Here is a 21,087-nt window from a genome sequence, read left to right on the forward strand (position 1 = left end):
TAAACCCTGGCAATGATGGACTTCGTATCTATTCCTTAATATAATCCTTAGGAATAAATAAATGAAGAATAAATGATTCTTAGGTAGATCCTTTTGAATAAAGTAGATGATGGAGATGGGAAATTGGGTTAATTGTTTGATGATTAAACATAATAATTACATAATTATATTATTGTGGGTTGAAAACCCTATGTACTCACCAAGTTTCCTAACCTGACCCACTTAGTTTATTGTATCACAGGTAGCGATATTAAAGATACATTCTGTTGAGAGATTCAAGGAGTATTAGTGTGACAACTGTCAATTTAGGTCATTCTCGGACTCATGCATCTTTATAAAAACCATTCATGCACAACATGCCATGACCTAGTAGTATAAATTAGGTCAAAATCTTGCATAAACTAGGATCCAACTAAAATCTAGGACTAATATACTTGACTCTTACGATTCTAGTAAGTTGTTTAGCTACAATAGGAAATGCCAATACCATAATTAGAATAAAACTCCAAACATTTGTTATAATTGAAAAATGGTATAAAACCCTAAAAATAAATTAAATTCATTCCAATATGATAGTGAATATCAAACAATGTTCCAAAAACCCTAAAGAGCCAAAATCCAAATTTGTAAACCTTAAAGCTTAAAAACTTTATAAAATTGGCTATAAACTTCCTAATATCAAATTTTTATTAATCAAATTATGGATTATAATCAATGAAATAGAAATTTAAATTATCATACATTAATCATAATTTATTAGTTAAAAACAAGATTTTTAAATAAATCAAGAATTGCTTTAATAAACACTTTTTTAAAAATTAGATTTTTATAAAAATTTAAGAGGAAGTTTTATAAAGTTTGAATTAGGAGAGAGGAGGATTAAATGCTCTCAAAAATCCGGCCACCCTCTCCCCATGCCTTTGCTCTTCCCAAAACTCAATCATTAAGATCTAATCCCCACTCTTCCACTTCTCTCTTCACTCTCTCTCACACTCCACCCTTCTAACACTCAAACTCTCTTTCTTCCTCTCTAAACTCACAAAAATCAGCAGCCAAGAACACCTCTCCACACTCAAATCTTCATCTTCCAAGGCTAATCTTCAAGGTAGACACGAAAATCTCTCACCATTCCTTACTTTTCCTTCTTGTTTTTAAAGGATTTTCCTGTATTTCTCTTCTTTCTACACCATTCTATATGAACATTCATGAACATGTTCATGAATGTTGAGTTTGATGATGATGGTGGTAGGGTTTCATCCAAAAACAACATGCATGTTGTTTAATGGTGAAATCCAAGGACCAAAACTTATGTCAAACACTAAAAATTCGGATCTTTACAGGTTTTAAAGGTTCAAACACCTTATGCTTTCAAGTATTTCTTTTAAAAACATCACTATGACAAACATATGTCCATGCATGGTCTTCAAACTGTGATGCATGTGATGAACACCAAGCTAATGAGCTTGATGATCAAAGTACATTGTTAATAGTGCATGTAAACGATTTTGTCTATAAAAATATCTAAAAGTTCTTTTCTGTTCAAACCAAAATTTTTCCAGATTCACATTAAGGTAATATGAACATCTGGAAAATTTCAAAAGCTTTTATCATTTCCTTGATTTATTAAAATTGTTGCAAGAAAACAAGGTCATAAATCACATAAAATACTTCCAGAGGTCTATAAATCCGGAATAAATTCGTGGATGACCCCTATGGTGATTAATGACCTCTCATTAAATTTCATCGATTTATGTTGCTGTTTATTATGATTTTATATTTTCTTTTTGTTTGGGTGCAATAAATCACAAAACCACTTTAGAGAGTGTGAAAATTGTATCTAACAATTTTCGCAGCCCTTAACTGTGGTGGGAGACTCAGAAAAATAATTTCAGAATTTGTCATCATGCTTTCCTATTTTTCCCGATTTTTGGTAATTATAATGGCCTAAAAAAGGAAAAAATAGTTCTGATTATCCAAAATTCATGAACTTTTACCAGAACATCATGTTGTACAGTAGGAGGTTACATAAAAATTTTGGATGATTTTTCTCTACTGTAAACTATTGTTCTCCTATTTTCTAAGGTTAAACTATTGTTCTCCTATTTTCTAAGGTTAAATACACTTAAATACACATAAATACCCAAAACTAGATTATACAATATGAAAACCACTTTTGGTATTTTTCCCAGATTACTTACACTAATTTATTTTAACTGTTTAATATTTATTCTTCAATTTATGATTATTTAAGGGAATAAAACAAGGAAAAATAGAAATACCCACTGAAAACTATATTTTATATTTTTCCCAGTCTATTTATGTATAATAACAGTTAAATAAAAAGTTTGGGGTAATTTCAGAAGCTTTTTTCTATTTATTTCAATTTTTATTGGAATAAATGCGCAAATATCATAAAATATAATTAAACAGCTTGTAAATCCATTTTTATATTTTTCCCAGCTTAGTAACGTGTAATAACAGTAAAATAAAAAGTTTGAGAATTTTTATCCTTTGAATGCTATTTTTCGTGAATTTATGTTGTTATGAAGACTTAAAAATTTGGAAAATAGTTAACCATATCAAAAATTCAAGGAAAATTTTCTGGAAAACCTCTATTGTATTTAGAATGAAAAATACAAGGTTTGACAATTTTTGGAAACTGTTTGATAATATTTTACATTTTTAGGAATATAAAAACACCTTTAAATGTGTAGAAATACCTTTAATTTATATTACTAAATCTGGAAAATTAATATCCCAAAGTTGTAATTAATCGCACGACTTGTAGAATTTCACCATTTCAGAAAAAGTGTAACCAATTAATATAAAATCCAATATTAGAACATAAATTGGCATTTCGCTATATGCAGAGTTTAGTATATTAGCAATAGATTTCGACATGGAAACTCACTAGTGTGTGTTTGATGTCGTAGGATCCCGGTAGTAAGATATTGGTGTATTCTGAGGCACCACTTGTACCTACACGAAACATTGTGAGTATTCACTTACTCCCCTATTTTTAGTTTTTATGTTTTGTGGTGGAAAAGCATGTCCAGAAAAACTATTGTTTGCATGTTGTATTTAAATTGATTATTATCAAACATGATTGCTATTGTATTGCTATGTCTCTTTATGTATGTCTATGCAACACGAAACATGAGAACTTATCGTACTAAGGCTCTTCCATTATCTCTAACCATTAACTCTTTGAACCAATGGTCATTATGGATAGCGCTATTAGGAATTGACAACTCCCCACTCGCCCTATTGTTGGAGTGCATGATACCATATTCATCTATGGAATGATAAGCATAGATCTCGATAGAGCTTCAGACATAGGTTTGGTTGAGACTCATTGTTTGCTCATACACATACAAACTCATTTCTCGTTATAGCAATAAACTTGTTATCAATAATAGCAATTAACTTTGTTTCTCATTAAAGCAATGTACTTGTATTTACGAAAAGCCTTATTTCAAGCTCGATTTTATAAACTTGTGATCTCACCAACTATTTTCATAGTTGACGCTCGTTTTACATGCTTTTTTAGGAAATAATTAGTAAGTGGGCATAAAGATTCATCATCATAGAGCATGCTGCATCGTGTTGAAGTTATTTATGAAGTTATATTTGAACAATGTTGTTTTGGAAAACTTGTACTTTGTTTCTTTTTAAGCTATGGGTTGTAAACTTTTAAATACTGCTATGGTGATGTATTTTTATCTTTTGCAATGAAACCGTTATCGCTGTCATATCTTGCGTTTCCGCTTTAGCGGGGTGTGACAATTAGGCCACTGGTTTAATTACTATAAGGCTTGTAATATTTTCTTATGCTTATATTTCTGTATTAACGATGATATCCTAATGTCTTAATATAAATAAAAATATAATTCTTCGGAAATGCTTTGATAATATAATTATCATATTTTCTGGGAACAAATTTCGCAACGTTATTCCTCAAAAATGAAAATCTGATTTTTAAATAAGCATAAACAAATCGGTCTTTTCTGAGCGTGAAATTGGGGATGTCATAGTATTTGAACTCTGGAACATAAAGAACTCCTTGTAAAGTAATGGAACCATGTAATTTGATACTTCCAACAAATGAAACAGAAGTATATTGACCATTTGGTAAACCTATGAAACAAGGTTTAAAGATTGGAGTCGTGTGCATAAAAAATTGTTAGAGCACATATAATTAGTGGCTCTTGTATCTATGATCCAAGAATGATATTTATACAACAAAGAAGAAGATTTATAGACATTGGTTGCAAAACTCTTAAAACAGAAAGAGTTCCTATTAGGGTTTGTGGAGTTTTCAATAATAGAAGCATTGACCTGACTGATGGATGAAGAATTCAAAACAATTTTATTTTTAATCATTTGAAGAAGATTGTTGTATTGTTCTTGAGTTATACCAATGGAATATTTATACATCATATTGTTAGTTGTGGATTTAGTTTCATCTCTCTTTGTCTTGGTAAATTTGAAAGTGGAAGGAAAGCCAACAAGGCAATAACACTGAGGTTTGGAATGCCCTGGTTTCTTGTAGTGAGAACATACAACAAATTTCTTGGAAGAGTTAACAGTTGAATGAGAATGAAATTTGCATAGTAATTGCACTATGATCAATAGAAGATACATTAGTGATGCTTCTTTGTCGTTCCTCATGAATCATCATGGAATAATGTAACACCCAAAATTTTCAAGCCAAATTAAAACATTTTAATTCATTAAAAAACCATTAAGTTCATACATTCGTTTTCAAAATATTTTAAACATCAGAGTATTCCCCAAAACCATATCACATAAATCATAAAACATGAGGAGCGGTACGATCACGCCTTCGCCTTGCCACAATCTCCTGAAGTACCTGAAACAAAACACTGAACTGTAAGCCCGAAAGCTTAGTGAGTTACCCCCAAAATACCAACCACACATAAACATACTCATAACATATCGTAAATAGAACAGTCATACACATCGAGTCTACAGTGTGATTGGTCCGCCTGCACCGGGCCTTCAATCCACCTGGTCCACTCTCTGAGTCTACAGTATGACTGGTCCGCCCGCACCGGGCCTTCAGTCAGCCTGGTCCACTCTCTGAGCCTCGGCACATATGGTCCACCCTCTTGGGGCATTCAGCCTATCCGGACCGCTCGCTGGGCCTTCGGAATATGCGGTCCGCCCTGGGTATGTTGGCCTACATCACAAAGCAGGACCCGCCTCAACCCAAACCCCCGTCAAACAACCATGTGCACGTAAAACAATTAATCACATAACAAATCTTTAACCCGACAAACAGTCTAACAGATCACATAGCATAACATTACTCTATATACCGGGTACCGACCTAAACCACGTCTCTAACATAGCATCGTCCTATATACCAGGATACCGACCTAAACCAGGTCACCGACATAATACTGTCCTAATTACCAGGACGCCGATCTAATAGATCAATAAGAACATCAACAGTACAAGTACAAATATCAACTATAACTATCTCACGGATCATCGATCATAGCAATCTCTCATGACCAAATCATCGACCTAACCAAGTCACTAACATACCAATCCTAACGGATCATATTAGCATAACATACTATCTACCCTGATTCCGATCTAACAGATCATAACAACATGTAGCATACCATAACAATAACAACTAAAGGGTCGGCCTTGGTGTCGTAGACCCTATCGATATAGTGAGGATAACTCACCTGCAATTGTCGACTGAAAAGATAAGACCAAGCTGCACCGACCACCGACATGATCTTCACCACAGAACACTACCAAAGAACCAATTCCATAAATACCAATATTACCAAAGTACACTTAGAAGTCAAACTGGTCAACTCTTGGTCGAAGTCAAAGTCCTCAGTCAAAGTCAACCTTCCTGGTTGACTCTACTCGTCGAGTCAACCCGTCAACTCGCCGAGTTCCCATACCCAAAAAACTCTCATAGCCCAACTTAACTCGCTGATTCGCCCCAAGACTCGCCGAGTCCAACGATCTCTGAGTCCCATCCTGCCCAACTCACTAAGTCGCCGACCGACTCACTTAATCCAAGGCTTTAACCAAAAGAGGTTGGGTTCTGCGACCAGACTCGCCGGGTCCAAGAACAGACTCTCCGAGTCCAAGGCAATCTTCAACTAACTCGCCAAGTTGTTCTTCCAACTCGCCGAGTCCATGCTTATGTTCATACAACTCGCTGAGTACACCCATGTGACTTGCCGAGTCTCTCCAGTTCTTAACCCATACAGTGGCTTTTCGAGCCATGCAGGGGCTCCAATCCATAGATCCACTCTTCTACAGTCTAACCCTCACATAAAGTTGCAAACTTTACGTGAAACCAAGGAGATATAGGCCTAAAACACACTAGGGATTGGGTTTAAGACAAAGGGGCTTCACCAATAACTCTTACACATAAGCTTTATGACATTTTGGACCATCACAAGCCTAGATCTGAAGTAGCAACCTCAGATCTAAGCCTCCAACTCGAAATAGTTCTCAAGCATACCAAAAATGCCCCAAATCTCAAATGATGATAGATCTAGATACAAAAGAGCCCAAGCAACAGATTATTACCTCCAATATATGCTCCCACTGAAGAATAATCTGGATCTCTTCAAGTCTCCTAGATCCAAGCTTCTTGATCTTTAAGATTTCTTCACAAATCACTCCAATTTGCTTCCAAGGCTTCTCACAAACGAGTTAGGCTTTCTGGATCTCAAAGGGGGCTAAGGGGGCTGAGGGGAGGACATTAAGTCGTTTAAATAGGGTGCAAACCCGAAGATTAGGGCTTTTCCTCATCCAGCACTGACTCGTCGAGTCCAGCCGTCGACTCGGCGAGTCAGGCCACTTAATCACGTGCCCGTTACTCGCTTCGACTCGGCGAGTCAAGAGACCTACTCGTTGAGTCCCTTCTTTTATTTTCATATAGCACCCTTCAACTCTTGCTTCTGTACTTGGGATGTTACAATTCTCCCCCACTTAAATTAGGCTTTGTCCTCGAAGCCTGCTGCAACACATAATTCCGGATGACACTCCCACAATGCATCCACTGATCTCACACCGGCCCAGATGCCTTCAAACTCTACTATCAAATCCCTATATAATCCATCACCTCCCCTGTAGGGTCCTGACAACTCCTTCGAGCCGGCCACCGACTTGTTTTCTCTGATGATAACACTTATCAACTAAGTGGCACCTGATGACACTACCATATTCCTGTCTTACGCATTCATTCGCCGCTTGCAAAAACTGGATACCATTATAAACCATCGGGTCCTAACCCAGTGTTAACTCGCTATCCCTTGCCCAACTGGCGCTACTTCTATCAAAATGTACTAATGGAAACTCAGCATGTTTCCTCCCTGGATCAAATCACTTACCGCGCTGACGTGATAGACATTCCACAGCTTCTGAGCAACTCTCATCAATACCCATCTATAACGCGTATACACATCGTACCTGGCCCAATCAACCTCGGGCTGGAAACCAGGCACGCCAACGACGGGTCCAGCCATCCCTAGGATGGAACACCACCACATACATAACTCATGACCACAACCATAAATTGGAACCCAAGGATTTACCCTCGCATCACTTCCGAGCTCTTCTGATTCAACACCAGCGCTAACCATTCCACAACCTCCACGGACATCCCACCTGGATGTGCTTCCACATAACTGGTACAATCTCAGTGCTCACTATCAATAACTAAAATACTTTCGCTCATCCATTTACACTACTGCTTTCCTTTCAGATGACCAACACTCCTTCCCGGAGCTACATACCTTCCTCCTCCATTCTTCAAGGAAGTCTACTCGACGACCCTTATCACACCAACATGCGCCACAGTGCTAAAACTCCACTCTACACTACCCATGTAGAGAAACCGCTACCCTCTAACTCCCATATGCTCTGAATCTGATCACAACTAACAAGGCCCACACACGGCCTTTAGCTAACTTCATCATCCTAATCAGTACTTGGGGCCATACCTTATCGATTGCTATCGCATGGCGACATACTCACTCATTCTCCGCATATCGATCGACTAACAAACACGGGGTCTTCAGCATGACTGGACCGCCTTACCAGGCCTTCAGCCTATTTGGACCACCCTTGGAACCTTCAGCATGTCTGGACCGCCCTTTTGGGCCTTCAGCCTGTCTGGACCGTTCTTCGAGCCTTCGGCCTAACTAGTACGCCCACTGGCCTTCAGTCTATCCGGACCGCTCAAAATTTTCATACATCACCATGAACAATTCTTTCTAGGAATCTCTCCCATGCATACTGTTCTCGCCCTCTTGGGGTTCCGAACTCCAGCTCCATTCTGTATACTTAGATTCCGGCCTAACCCTAGGCCTCACAACAATCAATCACTTTCTCTGAAAATCATGGTCTGTTCCCTGCCCCACGTGTCTATTACCACATTCTCGGCTAAAACACTGTTGGATCCAACATTTTAATTAAAACACCCATTCGGATCCACTCTCTGTCCCCAACTAGAGTATTACCCGATCCAAGAAGATGAAACCTCGGAGACACTCCGAACTGATGAGATCACCAAGGTCCTTTGAACTCCGTCCGACCACTAATAACAACTTCTAATCAACCAAGATACACCGGAGTCCTCAGCCTACTCAATACCCGATCATAGATCTACAAACATAAACAGAGTCTTCAGCATGACTGGACCGCCCTACCAAGCCTTCAGTCGATCGTCCACCTTCTCGGAAATTCGAGGTCTGTTCCATGGCCCGCGTGTTTACCATACACGCTAAATTACCCGCACTCCCATCCTGAATGCACTATTGAGCCCTGGCACCTAACAAAACCCTCAATCTGTCAATCCAAAACCCTCAGAGTCGAGCACACCCTCGACCGAAAATTCGAACTGAACTCGATTCTTGACTAGGACCCCAACCGACTCATCACACACTTCTAAGAACCAGATGATCACTTCCTGAATCCCAGTGAAACCGACAACCACTAACATGAGCATTTATATCATTGACTAAGAAAGTCCTTATGTATGATAAATACAATATAAGCATAAATAAGGAAAACAACAAATATATAATAAAATTACATATTGGCAACCACATCTGGTGCTACTCGAGCCTCATCGGTAGTTAGTTGAAATGTCCTGCTCTTCACCACAAGTAGCTCTGCTTTACCTTAGAGGCCATTAGTAATCCTCAAGGTGGATGGTGCAGGCACCCCCACTACCCCTCCTGACAACCTCGGATAATCGGCATTTTCATGTCCTATCTGGTTGCAGTGAAAATAGATCAATGCACTCTGGGGGAAATCCCTACTCATATGACAAGACTGACCACATCTGTAACAACCCGAACTCGCTGATCAACATGCCCTAATATGTTTCATGTCATTGCTGCAGCGACCCCGACCCTACTGGCCCCTAGAATGTAAATCAGAAGCCTTGGTCCTCTTAGCCTAGCCCACGACGGTCTGCACCTGCTTCGTCTTACATGTCGTCTGAAGCTCCGGCTCAATATCCCGCTTACAGACCCTCTCAATCATATCATTCAGGTTCTTTCACGCCAAAACACTCACGAACTCCTAGATGTCATCCCTTAACATGTTATGATATCTCGTCTTCTTCATCTCATCATCCGCAGCGTACTGCGGAACTAAAAGTGCCCTCTCCCGGGACTTGGCGATGATCTCCGCCATAGTCTCAATAGTCTGGAGAAGGTCCTCAAACTCCCTCGTCAACTGCTACACCTCGCTCGTCGGTGAAAAATCCCTCTGGAACCTCGTAAAAAACTCCTCCTAAGTCATGGTTGCCATTGCCTCAGCCCCCATGACTCGGCCAACCTCATCCCATAAATAACGTACTCGGTCCCTCAGTAGGCAGGATGCAAACCCTGCCTTTTCCCCCTCTGGGCAAAAAATTGTCCGCTGAGCATTTTCCATGTCAGCGATCCAACGTCGGCTGGCAATTGGGTTCTTAGCCCCAAATAACTCTTGAGCTCCGCAAGCCTTGAACTCCCGAAATGAGGGAGTTCGCGCTCCTAACTGAGTCTGACCTGCCGCAATCTCGACTCGAAAGGCCCTAAGTTGCTCATCCATAAGCTCTATAATCCCCTCCTTGATGGTACCAAACATCATAGGAGTAGCATCCATAATACCACGAGTGACATCGGCCGTAATGAACTCGCATAGCCTCTCATCAATCGGTTATGTGCCCTAGCTAGAACTACAACCAAAGTCAAAACTTCATCCTCGAGTGATCACGACCATACTCAAATTGAAATACAAACATATAAATAATCACCATAAAATTCAAGGGAACTCTCATTATACAATTCTCCTTAGAATCCCCATGCCCCTCCTTGTCTCGAGTACAGATCATGTGCTTCCAGTAGTACAAACCTAATACTACCTTCCACACCTATTTGTACCATCCTCAAGAATCGTCTTGATTCTTCTAAGTCGCCACACTAAACCTATATACCAATCCTATGCTATATAGCATACAAAATCTACTATGCCATTACCTAGGCTCTCCTAGGAATTCTCAATCTGGTCGACTCTACCATACAAAGAATCTCAATCAACATTGTCAGTTGCCCTATACATGCATGTTATACACAAAATAGGATCACATAGACTATCAAATGATGATTCTACCCTAAGTCCACAACAAAAAAGGAATGGGAAATCAGTTCATTCTAGGGCTATATGATCCTAATCATATACAGCTTGTAAAGCACACACTTAGCAATTAATTGAGCCAATATCAATTCCAAGAGATACATAACATCTAAATCCCCTAGTCTATAAGGCATCACACAAATCAGGAAATTCTATCATGCAATTCCTGAAGGTATCCTTAGCCCGATTCTAACATGCAACTCATATATCAAGCATACTAATCACAAACACATAGATATGCATATTTTAGGAATCGCTTACTTGAGCTCGACTGATTGCACACATCGCACCCCTCCTTTTTACTTTGTGAAAATCTTTTCAGAATTTGAATTTTCTTTTGAAAAGATTATCATTTCCTCAGTTTGAGTTCTGACACAACTAAAAGCTTGCCCGAATCCCTCAAACCAAGGCTCTGATACCAACTTGTAACGACCTAAAATTCATAATTAAAAAAATTATTTTTAAGTTCATCAATCTCAAACATCACATGTTTCAAAATCATCCAAAATACAAATTATCACAAAACATCATAGTAAAAGAGATCATAAATGTAGAAATCATTAGGGGGAGGATGTTGTGTCATCATGTCAGACCCTTCCCTTTAGTACCAGAAGTACCTGAAACCAAAAACATAACTGTAAGCGCAAAGCTTAGTGAGTTTTCCCAAAATACCACATACATCATACATATAAATATAACAACACGTGGTTGTGTCAGGTCCGCAACAACCCTCAGGTCCGTATCAACCCCAAGGAACAACAAATAGTTGTATCGGGTTCGTATCAACCTCGAGTCCATAATGACTCTGAACCTAGATTGGCTCTAAATATATATCAGATAATCACATCAGTAATAGTCACATAACTGCATACATTCTACACATACGAATCAGTGGGTCGGCCTTGGTGCCTTCAATCCATTAGTGTGGTAAGACTCACCTTTAGTTGAAGATAACTGAATCTCATACTCGAGCTGCTGCTAACATGACTCCTTTCACTAAGCAAAACCTAAAGACAACCCTAATTAAAATCAGGTTTTTAACCCATAATCAATGGTCCAAATCATCTTTTATCTTATTAAGGTAAAAAGACCATTTTGCCCTTCCCATACCTAACCCAACTAATCAAGGCCCAAAATCCGTAATGGCCCAAGGCCTAAAAATGGGCCAATGATTTTCTGGGAGTACGCCCGAAGTACTCCACATTACGCCCAACGTACAGTCGATCCAAGGAAAGGTTACGGGGCCATAACCATCTACGCCCAACGTACTCAGGTTTACTCTTAGTGTAATCACCTGAGTTCCAAATCTCTAAACTAAGGTCTTAATAGGTAAAGACTTAACGTCCAAACTTCAGATTCAAGCCTAATAAAACGTCTAAAGCCATAAAGTTGCAACCTTTATGCCTTTGCATGGAAAAAGAAGCTCAAAACCAAAACCTTAACTTATATTATCATCTAAACTTCCATAACTCTTACATGGATGAATACTAAGGACCAAGCTTGCATTTTTATGACACTATACACCCTACAACATCTGAAAGGACAGCTTAAAAGCTCTGGAGTATTACATACCCACGAAGATCAAGGTTTTGGGACAAAAAGAATATGAATCTAAGCTTAAACAAAATATAGCAAAGAAATCTCCAAGGTATGAACCTTATACCTCCATAAGATGCACAAAGATGAGAAGAATCTGGATCCAAAAGCTTGAGAGAAACACCACAAATCCAAAGGTCTTCCTTAACCACCAATAACACCAAAATGTCACTCTAAAGCTTCAAAACACACACACAACAATTAGGGTTTCGAGATGGAGGTTGGAGGTAAGAAAGGGTTTAAGGCCATAAAGTTCTTTAAATAGGGTAGAAAACCCTAAAAATTAGGGTTTTCCCTCTGCTTGAGTACGCCCAATACCTAGCGTACACGGGGGATTTCACGACCAACTTCAAGGACCTACGCTCGGCGTACCCATCTCGTATGCCCGTCGTAGGGACCAATTTTGCAATCTTTTTATGGAATCAACGCTAAAATGAATATATATATATATATATATATATATATATATATATATATATATATATATATATATATGTATATATATATATATAGAGAGAGAGAGAGAGGCTTAGGTTATTCTATTCAAACTAATTATTGTACATCTATCGTATGCTATGAGAATTAGTAAGAGAATAAGTTGTTTAGCAATACGAATACATTCAACCTTATAAGAATATCGTCATTTTCATGCATTCTCGTTAATTAGTATTTTTTTTTGTTCTCACACATCGTTCTTCACTCATTTTCATTCTGACAGAATACGACCCAATAAAATATTCTGACAACATTCTGACAGAAATGAGAATAATAATAATAAGTGTATAATAACCTTATAGACGATTTAATTAGTGAGAATGTGTGTTAATGACAATAGTTATGTAAGATTGAACGTATTTATATTATCAAACAACATATTTTCTTTATCATTCTCATAGCATACGATAGATTAGGGCTGGCAATTCTCGACACGACACGCGACACGACCCACGACACGACACGAAATAAATGGGTTTGGGTTGAGTTTTTCAACCCGCTAACCCGACAACCCGTTTATTAAACGGGTCACATATGGGTTTTTTTTCAAAAAATATATGGGTTGACCCGCCAACCCGTTTATATTCTTAATAAAAAAATTATTTTATTTTTAAATGTATTTATGTATCAAGTATTAATATTTAATAAGTATTATATAATATATACCATTGATTCATAGACCATTTGACTGTTTTGACATTTTGACTCGTGGTGGATGGTCTAAGGTCGTAAGTCGTGACCTATAAGGCTAAGTCTGTAACATGTTTCTATGAATGTTTTTAATTTTCATTTGGATGTTTAAGACTTAAATGTCTAAAATTCGGACCCACGAACCCAAATCTGACCCACGAACCCGCCAACCTGTAAACCCGTATAAATAAATGGGTTGGCGGGTCATATATGGGTTTATGTTCCAAACCCGCTAACCCGCGACACGTCAGACCGAACACGACACGATTGTCAGGCCTACGATAGATGTACAATAATTAGTTAAAATACTTGAACTTATCTCTCTCTCTCTCTCTCTCTCTCTCTATATATATATATATATATATATATACCTGGAACAATGGCGTTACAACTGTCCAAATTGAACATTTCCCTTATTTTTGGAATTCTCTTGCACCCGAAGATATTCTTCAATGCGCAACGACTACCCAATTGAACCAAAGACAATTCGTTTTTTTTTTTGTTATTTTTCATACTGTGTTGAAATCCTTCCACGAAGAGGGAAGTTTATCAATCTCACTCGAGACATCAATGGATTCGTCCATATTCATCTTGTGTAAAGTAAATTGCCCCAAGATATGAAAGAGTTCATTATATTGTTCAATTAAGGGCCTTGAATCAACCATCTTATAGTTATTGAAATCACTCATTAAGAACTTCTTACCAAAAACATCTTCAGCGATATATTTTTAATTCAAGGGAATTCCATAATGCCTTCGCACTTTCAACATTTTTGTAGATATCGAACAAGGAGTCAGACATATCGTTTAGAATGTGTCATCTGCATATATAATCATCGTTTTCCCACTTACTACGCTTCTGAGTCTGTTCCAGCGTCTCATCTTCCACTTCTCCATGCTCAGAGTACTCAGCACATACACCACTTTCAATGTTGTCAACGGGAAATGTATCTTTTTTTTGCCAACGTCTGAAATCATTCCCTTCAAATTTGTCAAGTTTTTTGAATTTCGAAGTCATGTTTGTCACAAAATCCGCCATGAACATCACCAAAAAATATCAATTCGATTGTTAGAAATAGTGTAGAAATAGAATATGATCACTTTCCTAATTTCTCCTATATGCCTGGGTTATGAGAAATTCGATCTTGGATAATCCTTAAAGGAACAACAATCAAGATTCTAGGCACAAAAAATCGATAAAAAAACAAGAGAGAATTTGGTGTGAACGAATTTCGTACGTTTCAAAAATGAAATAGAATATTCTAATATCTTCCGGAATTTAAAAAATTCAATTGCATTTGGATAAGGAAGTTATCACTTGATAACCACACAAAGTTACCCTGGCTACTTTAGTCGTATCGGGATCAATCTAGATTAATACAAGTGCGCACTCCGCATCTCCAACCTTATATTAAAACTACGATATAATCTTCATGAAACATGAATAAATCTCATTACATAAAATAAACCGGTGACACTAAAATCACCAGTAAATGATGGTGTGGTGGTTGGGATGAAGAGAGCGTATTATGGCAGGTGATGGTGAGCCTCAATCAAAACAGAGGGTTGTAGATGGTGGTCGTGATGGTTTATCCAACTGAGATAGGGAGTAACATATAATTTGTGTCTTTCATATAAAATTAAACAATAATTGCAAAAAGGTCAAAACACTTTAAATTTAAATGGACGGATAAAATAGAAAAGTGAAAATATCAGCTTCTTTAATTTTTGGGTTATGAATAATGTTACTTCAGATATTAAGTAACATTATTTATTTTCCTAAGAATAAAGTTGATTCGAAATTTCTTGTTGATTATAGTCTTTTTTATATGTTTTTATATTTTTAGTTTATATGCATACTAATATATGATACATATGACATTATATTATATATTTTTAGTTTATATGCATGCTAATATATGATACATATAACATTATATATGACATGTTACTATGAATGAAATATCATATATGACTATGACATGTTATAAATGAAAGGATTTAGGTTTAAATTTTCGATGAAATATGGCCGTGTTTAATAAAAGGGTTAGATTTAAGTTATACTATAAATTTAATAAAAGAATTGGGTTTAAGTTGTATAAATTTATAATAATTTTTTTTACTATAGTTTTTCAATAACATAAATTATAATGAGAAAAAATTAGAATATATATATATATATATATATATATATATATATATATATATATATATATATATATATATGTGTGTGTGTGTGTGTGTATGTGTGTGTGTGAAGGTTAAGAGGATGTTTCGATAAATTAACTTATTGCTTATTAACTTATTAGTGGTGAGAGAAAACAATTTTTCCAAAGTGTTTGGATTAAAAATAAACAATAAGTTATGAGCAAGGGGAGAATGTTTATTAAAATTAACTTATTTAACTTATCACCACCGCAATAAATTGATTTTTAATATTTTCTATCCAAACACTTAAACTTAACTTATACGTGTAGGAATAAGCAATAAGTTATAAACTCTTTTTTTTAACTATCCAAACACCCTCCAATAGTAAATAGTAAATGGTTGTTTACGACAATCTATTTAATTACAAAAAGGTAAAATTTTACTTTTTTGGTAAAAAAAAAAAAGAATTGAAAAATAAACATTATTGCCCAATTCTTTGCTATATATTGGGTTAAAATTGAAAATGTGCTGGGAAATGGTCTAGAAACGAATCATTACGTTTAGAGTATTCGGTGTTCCGCATACCGGTCCAAATTTACAGTTTTTTACATAGTATTATTGTAGTTTTTAAATTGGCAAAAAATAGTTTTTATTGTCGTATGATAACGCTTCAAATAGTACTGCTAGCACTATCAACCGAATTAAATCACATTTAAAAATTAAAACCTATTTTAGACGACTATGCCAAAATCTTAATTCGCAGGCATCACAACCTAAAATATTTTCATTTCTTCTTGGCCACAACCTAATAAAAAACAAACTAACAACTCGATTGAGCTAATAGTCACAAAACCATGTTGTAATTTCAAAGTTACAGCCCAACCCAACCCAAATTTATACACAAACTTGTTTGTGCTAGCTGACTCTTGAATTTGAACTTCGAATGGAGACAAATACATGTCCATAACATAATCTATCTTATTCTTACTACCCTCCCTCTTTGTCAAATTTCATCATAATCAGGACTCTTCGTATTCAAAACACTACCAACTCATGCAGTATCATTATTTGTTTTGACTTGATGCATTAGTATTTAGTATTTAATAATACAAAAAAATCAATTTATTTCATCACTCTCAAAATAGCTGTTCTCTTTTAATATTAGCTATTTCCTTTGCAGTTGTAAGTCTTCACTTATTTTCAAATGAGGATAATAATAATCTATATATTTTCATTAACTTAAAAACTAATATTATACAACAGGTGTATTAAAATATAATAATCTATATATTTTCATTATTAGAGACAAGAAGACACTTTCAACCCCAAACTCATATGTTGTAATCCATGACGTCATTCAGCCCTCATATGAATCAGAATCACCCCCCATGTGATTGCCATATTATCATTATTATTATTAATTATTAATTAATAATTAATATATGCACTCACACTCACACTCACGCAACACAAATGCTTACCTCCCAACGCATATACATTACATGTCCAGCTACACTGCATACCATACGTACAACACGTTCCTGTAACATCTTCCAACATAATAACATCACCTCAATAAAATCAAAACACCACTATACAATAAAATACATCATGACAAAAAACAAATTCCGCTAACAAATTGAATTTCATTAAATAATAACAAAACTACATGAACAATGATATTAAGCAGCCTATATTACTCTTTTTTTTTTTTTTTTTTTTCTAATGAATTACCCACCAGTCCACAATCACAATGATTATTCTCATAAACACTTTTTTCCCAATTTCCCAATTTATTAGATATGACTATAAAAAGCCTAACCTGGATGCTTCATTTGTCAGTGTTCCAACATTCAGAAGCAGACATGGCCTGCTAATTGCAAAACACAGTAGAAATGTATGGTTTTACATATTATATATAATGATAATGATATAAACAAAAGTGAATTAAATAACAAAATCTATAAAAGTAGCATACTTTTTAAACTTAGCCCATGAGCCCATCAAGTCAGCAAGAGAAGCATCCATCCCGCATATGCTTGATCTTCATCTTCTTCTCTTTCTTTCTTCCATTGAAGGAAGTAAAAACACATGACATGGTTAGAAACTAAACAGGCTTCCAACAAGATAATGCAACCATAATCCTTCCTTTCCACCCTTGCAACATCCAATGACCATCTTCATCAATCCCAAAATCTCTATGGTAACGTGACCTTGCCCTTTCCATAGCCATCTTCAAGATTTCTTGATTTAATGGGAGTTGCCTGAATCCAGCTCTCATATTCCTAACCTGCCACTGTTTATAAGTTTCAGGTCTAGCAATCCTCTCACCACCTTCACAAGCAATCACATTCATGGCTTCTTGTCCCCATATCCCTTTCTCAATCAGCATCCTCTCAAGAACCTCACGCCCCACACTAGCCTCAATCATATCAAACAAAGAAGAGAAGAAAAACAAAGCTTCTCTGAATCTTGTTATAAAAAAGGGAGCATTGTAGGACCCATTCACCACCCCTTGTATAAACATATCCGGTTTCATTTTCCTAATCAAGTTCACAACTTTATTCCTTGGACTATCCACCATCACTGTCTCATCAAGAAGATATCTAAACCTATACGCACAATTCACAATTAGGGTTTCCTCGGTATCCAATTCAAGATCCTCGATTGTGATTGTTTCCCATTTTTGAGCTATAGCTTTGAATTTGAAAGGGACATTGAAAGTTTCTGCATAGTTCGCTAGCCTGCGACCCGTTTCCTCGACCCGTTGTGAGGGTCGAAACCCGGGACACGGGAAGTCGATCCCGGTGATTCGAAGCTCAGGGGGCCCACCAGGTCTGGTTGAAAGACGTTGTATGAAGCAAGGCCATTGGAAGCCATAAAGAATGCCAAAATCAACTATATGAACCTTTTTTTTGTTTTGGGTAGTATGCAAGATTGTCTTGTTAGAGAAGAAATTTGAGATCTTTATGAAAGGGCAACAACTGAGGTACAAATGGTAAGCTTTCAACACATCTACAGCTGATGTTGGTCTGAAAAGGAGTGTTTTGTATATTTCAGTACCTGATCCAGCCATTCGTGCTTCAAGACCAATTGAGAAGTAATGAGCTAATCTTTGCATTCCATCACCTGTTGGTGATGAATTGTCTCTTATCTGTTTTAGTAGATCAACTGCACTTCTTTGGTCGTTTGCTGCAATAGCTTGTGCACAAAGGCTCAACAGTGTTCTCAAATCCACTACATCTTTTTTCACACCTTTTTTACCACGACCACCCTTTCCCCCATTACCCTTTTGTTGTACTCCATTCACCCCATTAGGGACAACATCACAATGAAGATGGTTTTTTCCTCCATTACAAAGTAGAACATCATCAAACATTTTGGACCTTACAGTTGGCTCTGTGTAAACTGCAGATTGCTTGGAAGTCCTCCCATCATCATCAACATCTTTAGGGTAAGGATTTTTCTTTCCTCTTGTTCTTTCTGGGATGGAATTGGTTTCCTGTTTATTCTCTGCTTTGATAACCAAATCATTAGCTTCTTCCTTGTTTTCATTGCTGAGAAGGAACCTACTCAATCCTCCAATATCTTTTTGAAACTGCAGATCAGATCTGCTACTGCCAAGTATATCAGAAACACTTTGGATACTCAGGGGCGAATCCGTAAAACTGTCGATGCCATTACTATTACAGCTTGATGAACAGTAAGATGATTGAGATCTGGATTGTGAATCAAGATTGATAGAAACATTTGGGACGAGAGGGGAATCGTAATCACTAACATCACAACTAAGACTACTTGTACCACTTATGAAAGAATTGTAGTCGGTTAAGGTAATCTCCTCCCTGCCATCATTATCATACAGAGGTACTGTAGGATGGGGACTACAGAAAGGAGGGTCGTTTACCATAAGAGCATCATAAAATGATTTCTCTGCAGCTTGAAGAGCAGCAGACTCGTGAAGCATGCAAGTCTTCTCCTCTATGTCTTCTTCCATCAGCATCTGGTTTATGTACTTGAAAACTACGTCACTAAGGTCAAAATCTTCATGAAGGTCCCCTTCATTGTTTGAGCTAGAAGAAGGACTGAATCTTCTAAGGCCCAGATCAGGCAACTCGGGAGTATGAGTAGTAGAATTTCGATCTAGAAATGTTTCGTTGAGACTCATGGCGTTAAGAAACTTCTGATCTGATAGAACTGTGGCAGATCCATTGAATTTGGCGGCGTTCAAGGTCGATAGCCGATAATCCGCTTTCCATAGCCCATCCATGACCATCTATCTATCTACCACAAAAAATGAAATCATTAATTAAATGTCATATCACCTAAACCCCTCAACATTCAACATTCAGATCATAAAGTTTATCAGCTTTAAAAGAGATAAATACCTATTATTCGTTAATTTATAGGATCATAAATAGTTGAAAATCGCTGGATTCTAGTATAAAAACAGAATTATTTGAGGTGATCCAGCAGCAGCTAAAAAGTAAACATATACTATAATTGAACTCCATTGATAAAAGAAAGAAAAAGGAAATCAAGAATTTTAAGTCAACAAGAAAGCCTTGAGTTGTGATATTCGAGAACAGAGCGCATAATTTGTCAAAAGCAAGCGTTAAACGGAACCGAATTATAAAACACGTTTCATAAAACCAAAAGAGTTATTGTAGAATCTAACAGCCAACATAATCATAGAAACATGTCCACGCAATCAATTGCATCCATGGATGAATGATGAACGTACCTGAGCAAAAACCCTAGAAAACAACGAGAAAGAGTCGTATAGAGAGAGGGTAAAAACTGACAAAGTGTGTAGAATATGAGGGAAGACTTGAGTTGAGTTGAGGGTGTTGACAATTTTAAAGGGTGTTACAGGAAAATCTTGACCGCTCAATATTACCAAAGCAGATAGAGCTATTAATATGATATTCATATTCATATATTCATAAATGTTTTTCTATAAATATCTAAAATTTACAGTTGAGTTGAGTCTCCGAAACTCGTTAAAAGGTGACGATTAAATTCATATAATTTGGAAATTGTTAGAAAAAATCATTTGAAATTGAATATGATCGACTTTAAAGATATTATATAAACTCAGCTGATAATTATTATTATTTTTTTTTATAAGAATTGTATCTTGAAGCCATGCAATTATGGTGACAAGAGACATGGAACATCATCGATTGCAATCGGACAATCCCCTTTTTATCTTATCTTATGTCCAAAGAGAAGAAGACGTAAACCAAATATAGCAATAAACCCGGTGTCAATAATTATCATGATTAATGGATTTTATTTTACTAGTGATCATGAGTCTCATATGTAACGGCGTGTAGTTTTTTCTTAATTTTTTTTCTAGATATTTAAAATGTATTTTGATTTCTGTTAAATGAATGGACAATGCTTTAAAAAGTCTATCTATTAATCATAATTCATAAATATTAGACCGTGTTTGAGGCAT

General features: G+C 36.6%; 1 protein-coding gene across 10 annotated transcripts; it reads right to left on the reverse strand.

The window, feature by feature from the left end:
- Positions 1–16,817: 16,817 nt before the first annotated feature.
- On the reverse strand, positions 16,818–20,525 carry LOC111905757 (scarecrow-like protein 30). Of its 10 annotated transcripts, none has more exons than XM_042899555.2 (4): positions 20,368–20,525; positions 17,602–19,903; positions 17,446–17,493; positions 16,818–17,164 (listed from the first exon to the last, which is right to left on the reverse strand). In XM_042899555.2, exon 2 carries the CDS (start codon positions 19,897–19,899, stop codon positions 17,731–17,733), a length of 2,169 nt encoding a protein of 722 aa, XP_042755489.1. In that variant the 5' UTR covers positions 19,900–19,903; positions 20,368–20,525; the 3' UTR covers positions 16,818–17,164; positions 17,446–17,493; positions 17,602–17,730. The 10 variants fall into 10 exon arrangements, with proteins under 10 accessions (XP_042755489.1, XP_042755490.1, XP_042755491.1 ...); XM_042899556.2 differs by having other exon boundaries at positions 16,818–17,173; XM_042899557.2 differs by having other exon boundaries at positions 17,446–17,496.
- Positions 20,526–21,087: the final 562 nt, after the last annotated feature.

Source organism: Lactuca sativa, chromosome 2, assembly GCF_002870075.4.
Source record: "Lactuca sativa cultivar Salinas chromosome 2, Lsat_Salinas_v11, whole genome shotgun sequence".
NCBI classification, from domain to species: Eukaryota; Viridiplantae; Streptophyta; class Magnoliopsida; order Asterales; family Asteraceae; genus Lactuca; species Lactuca sativa.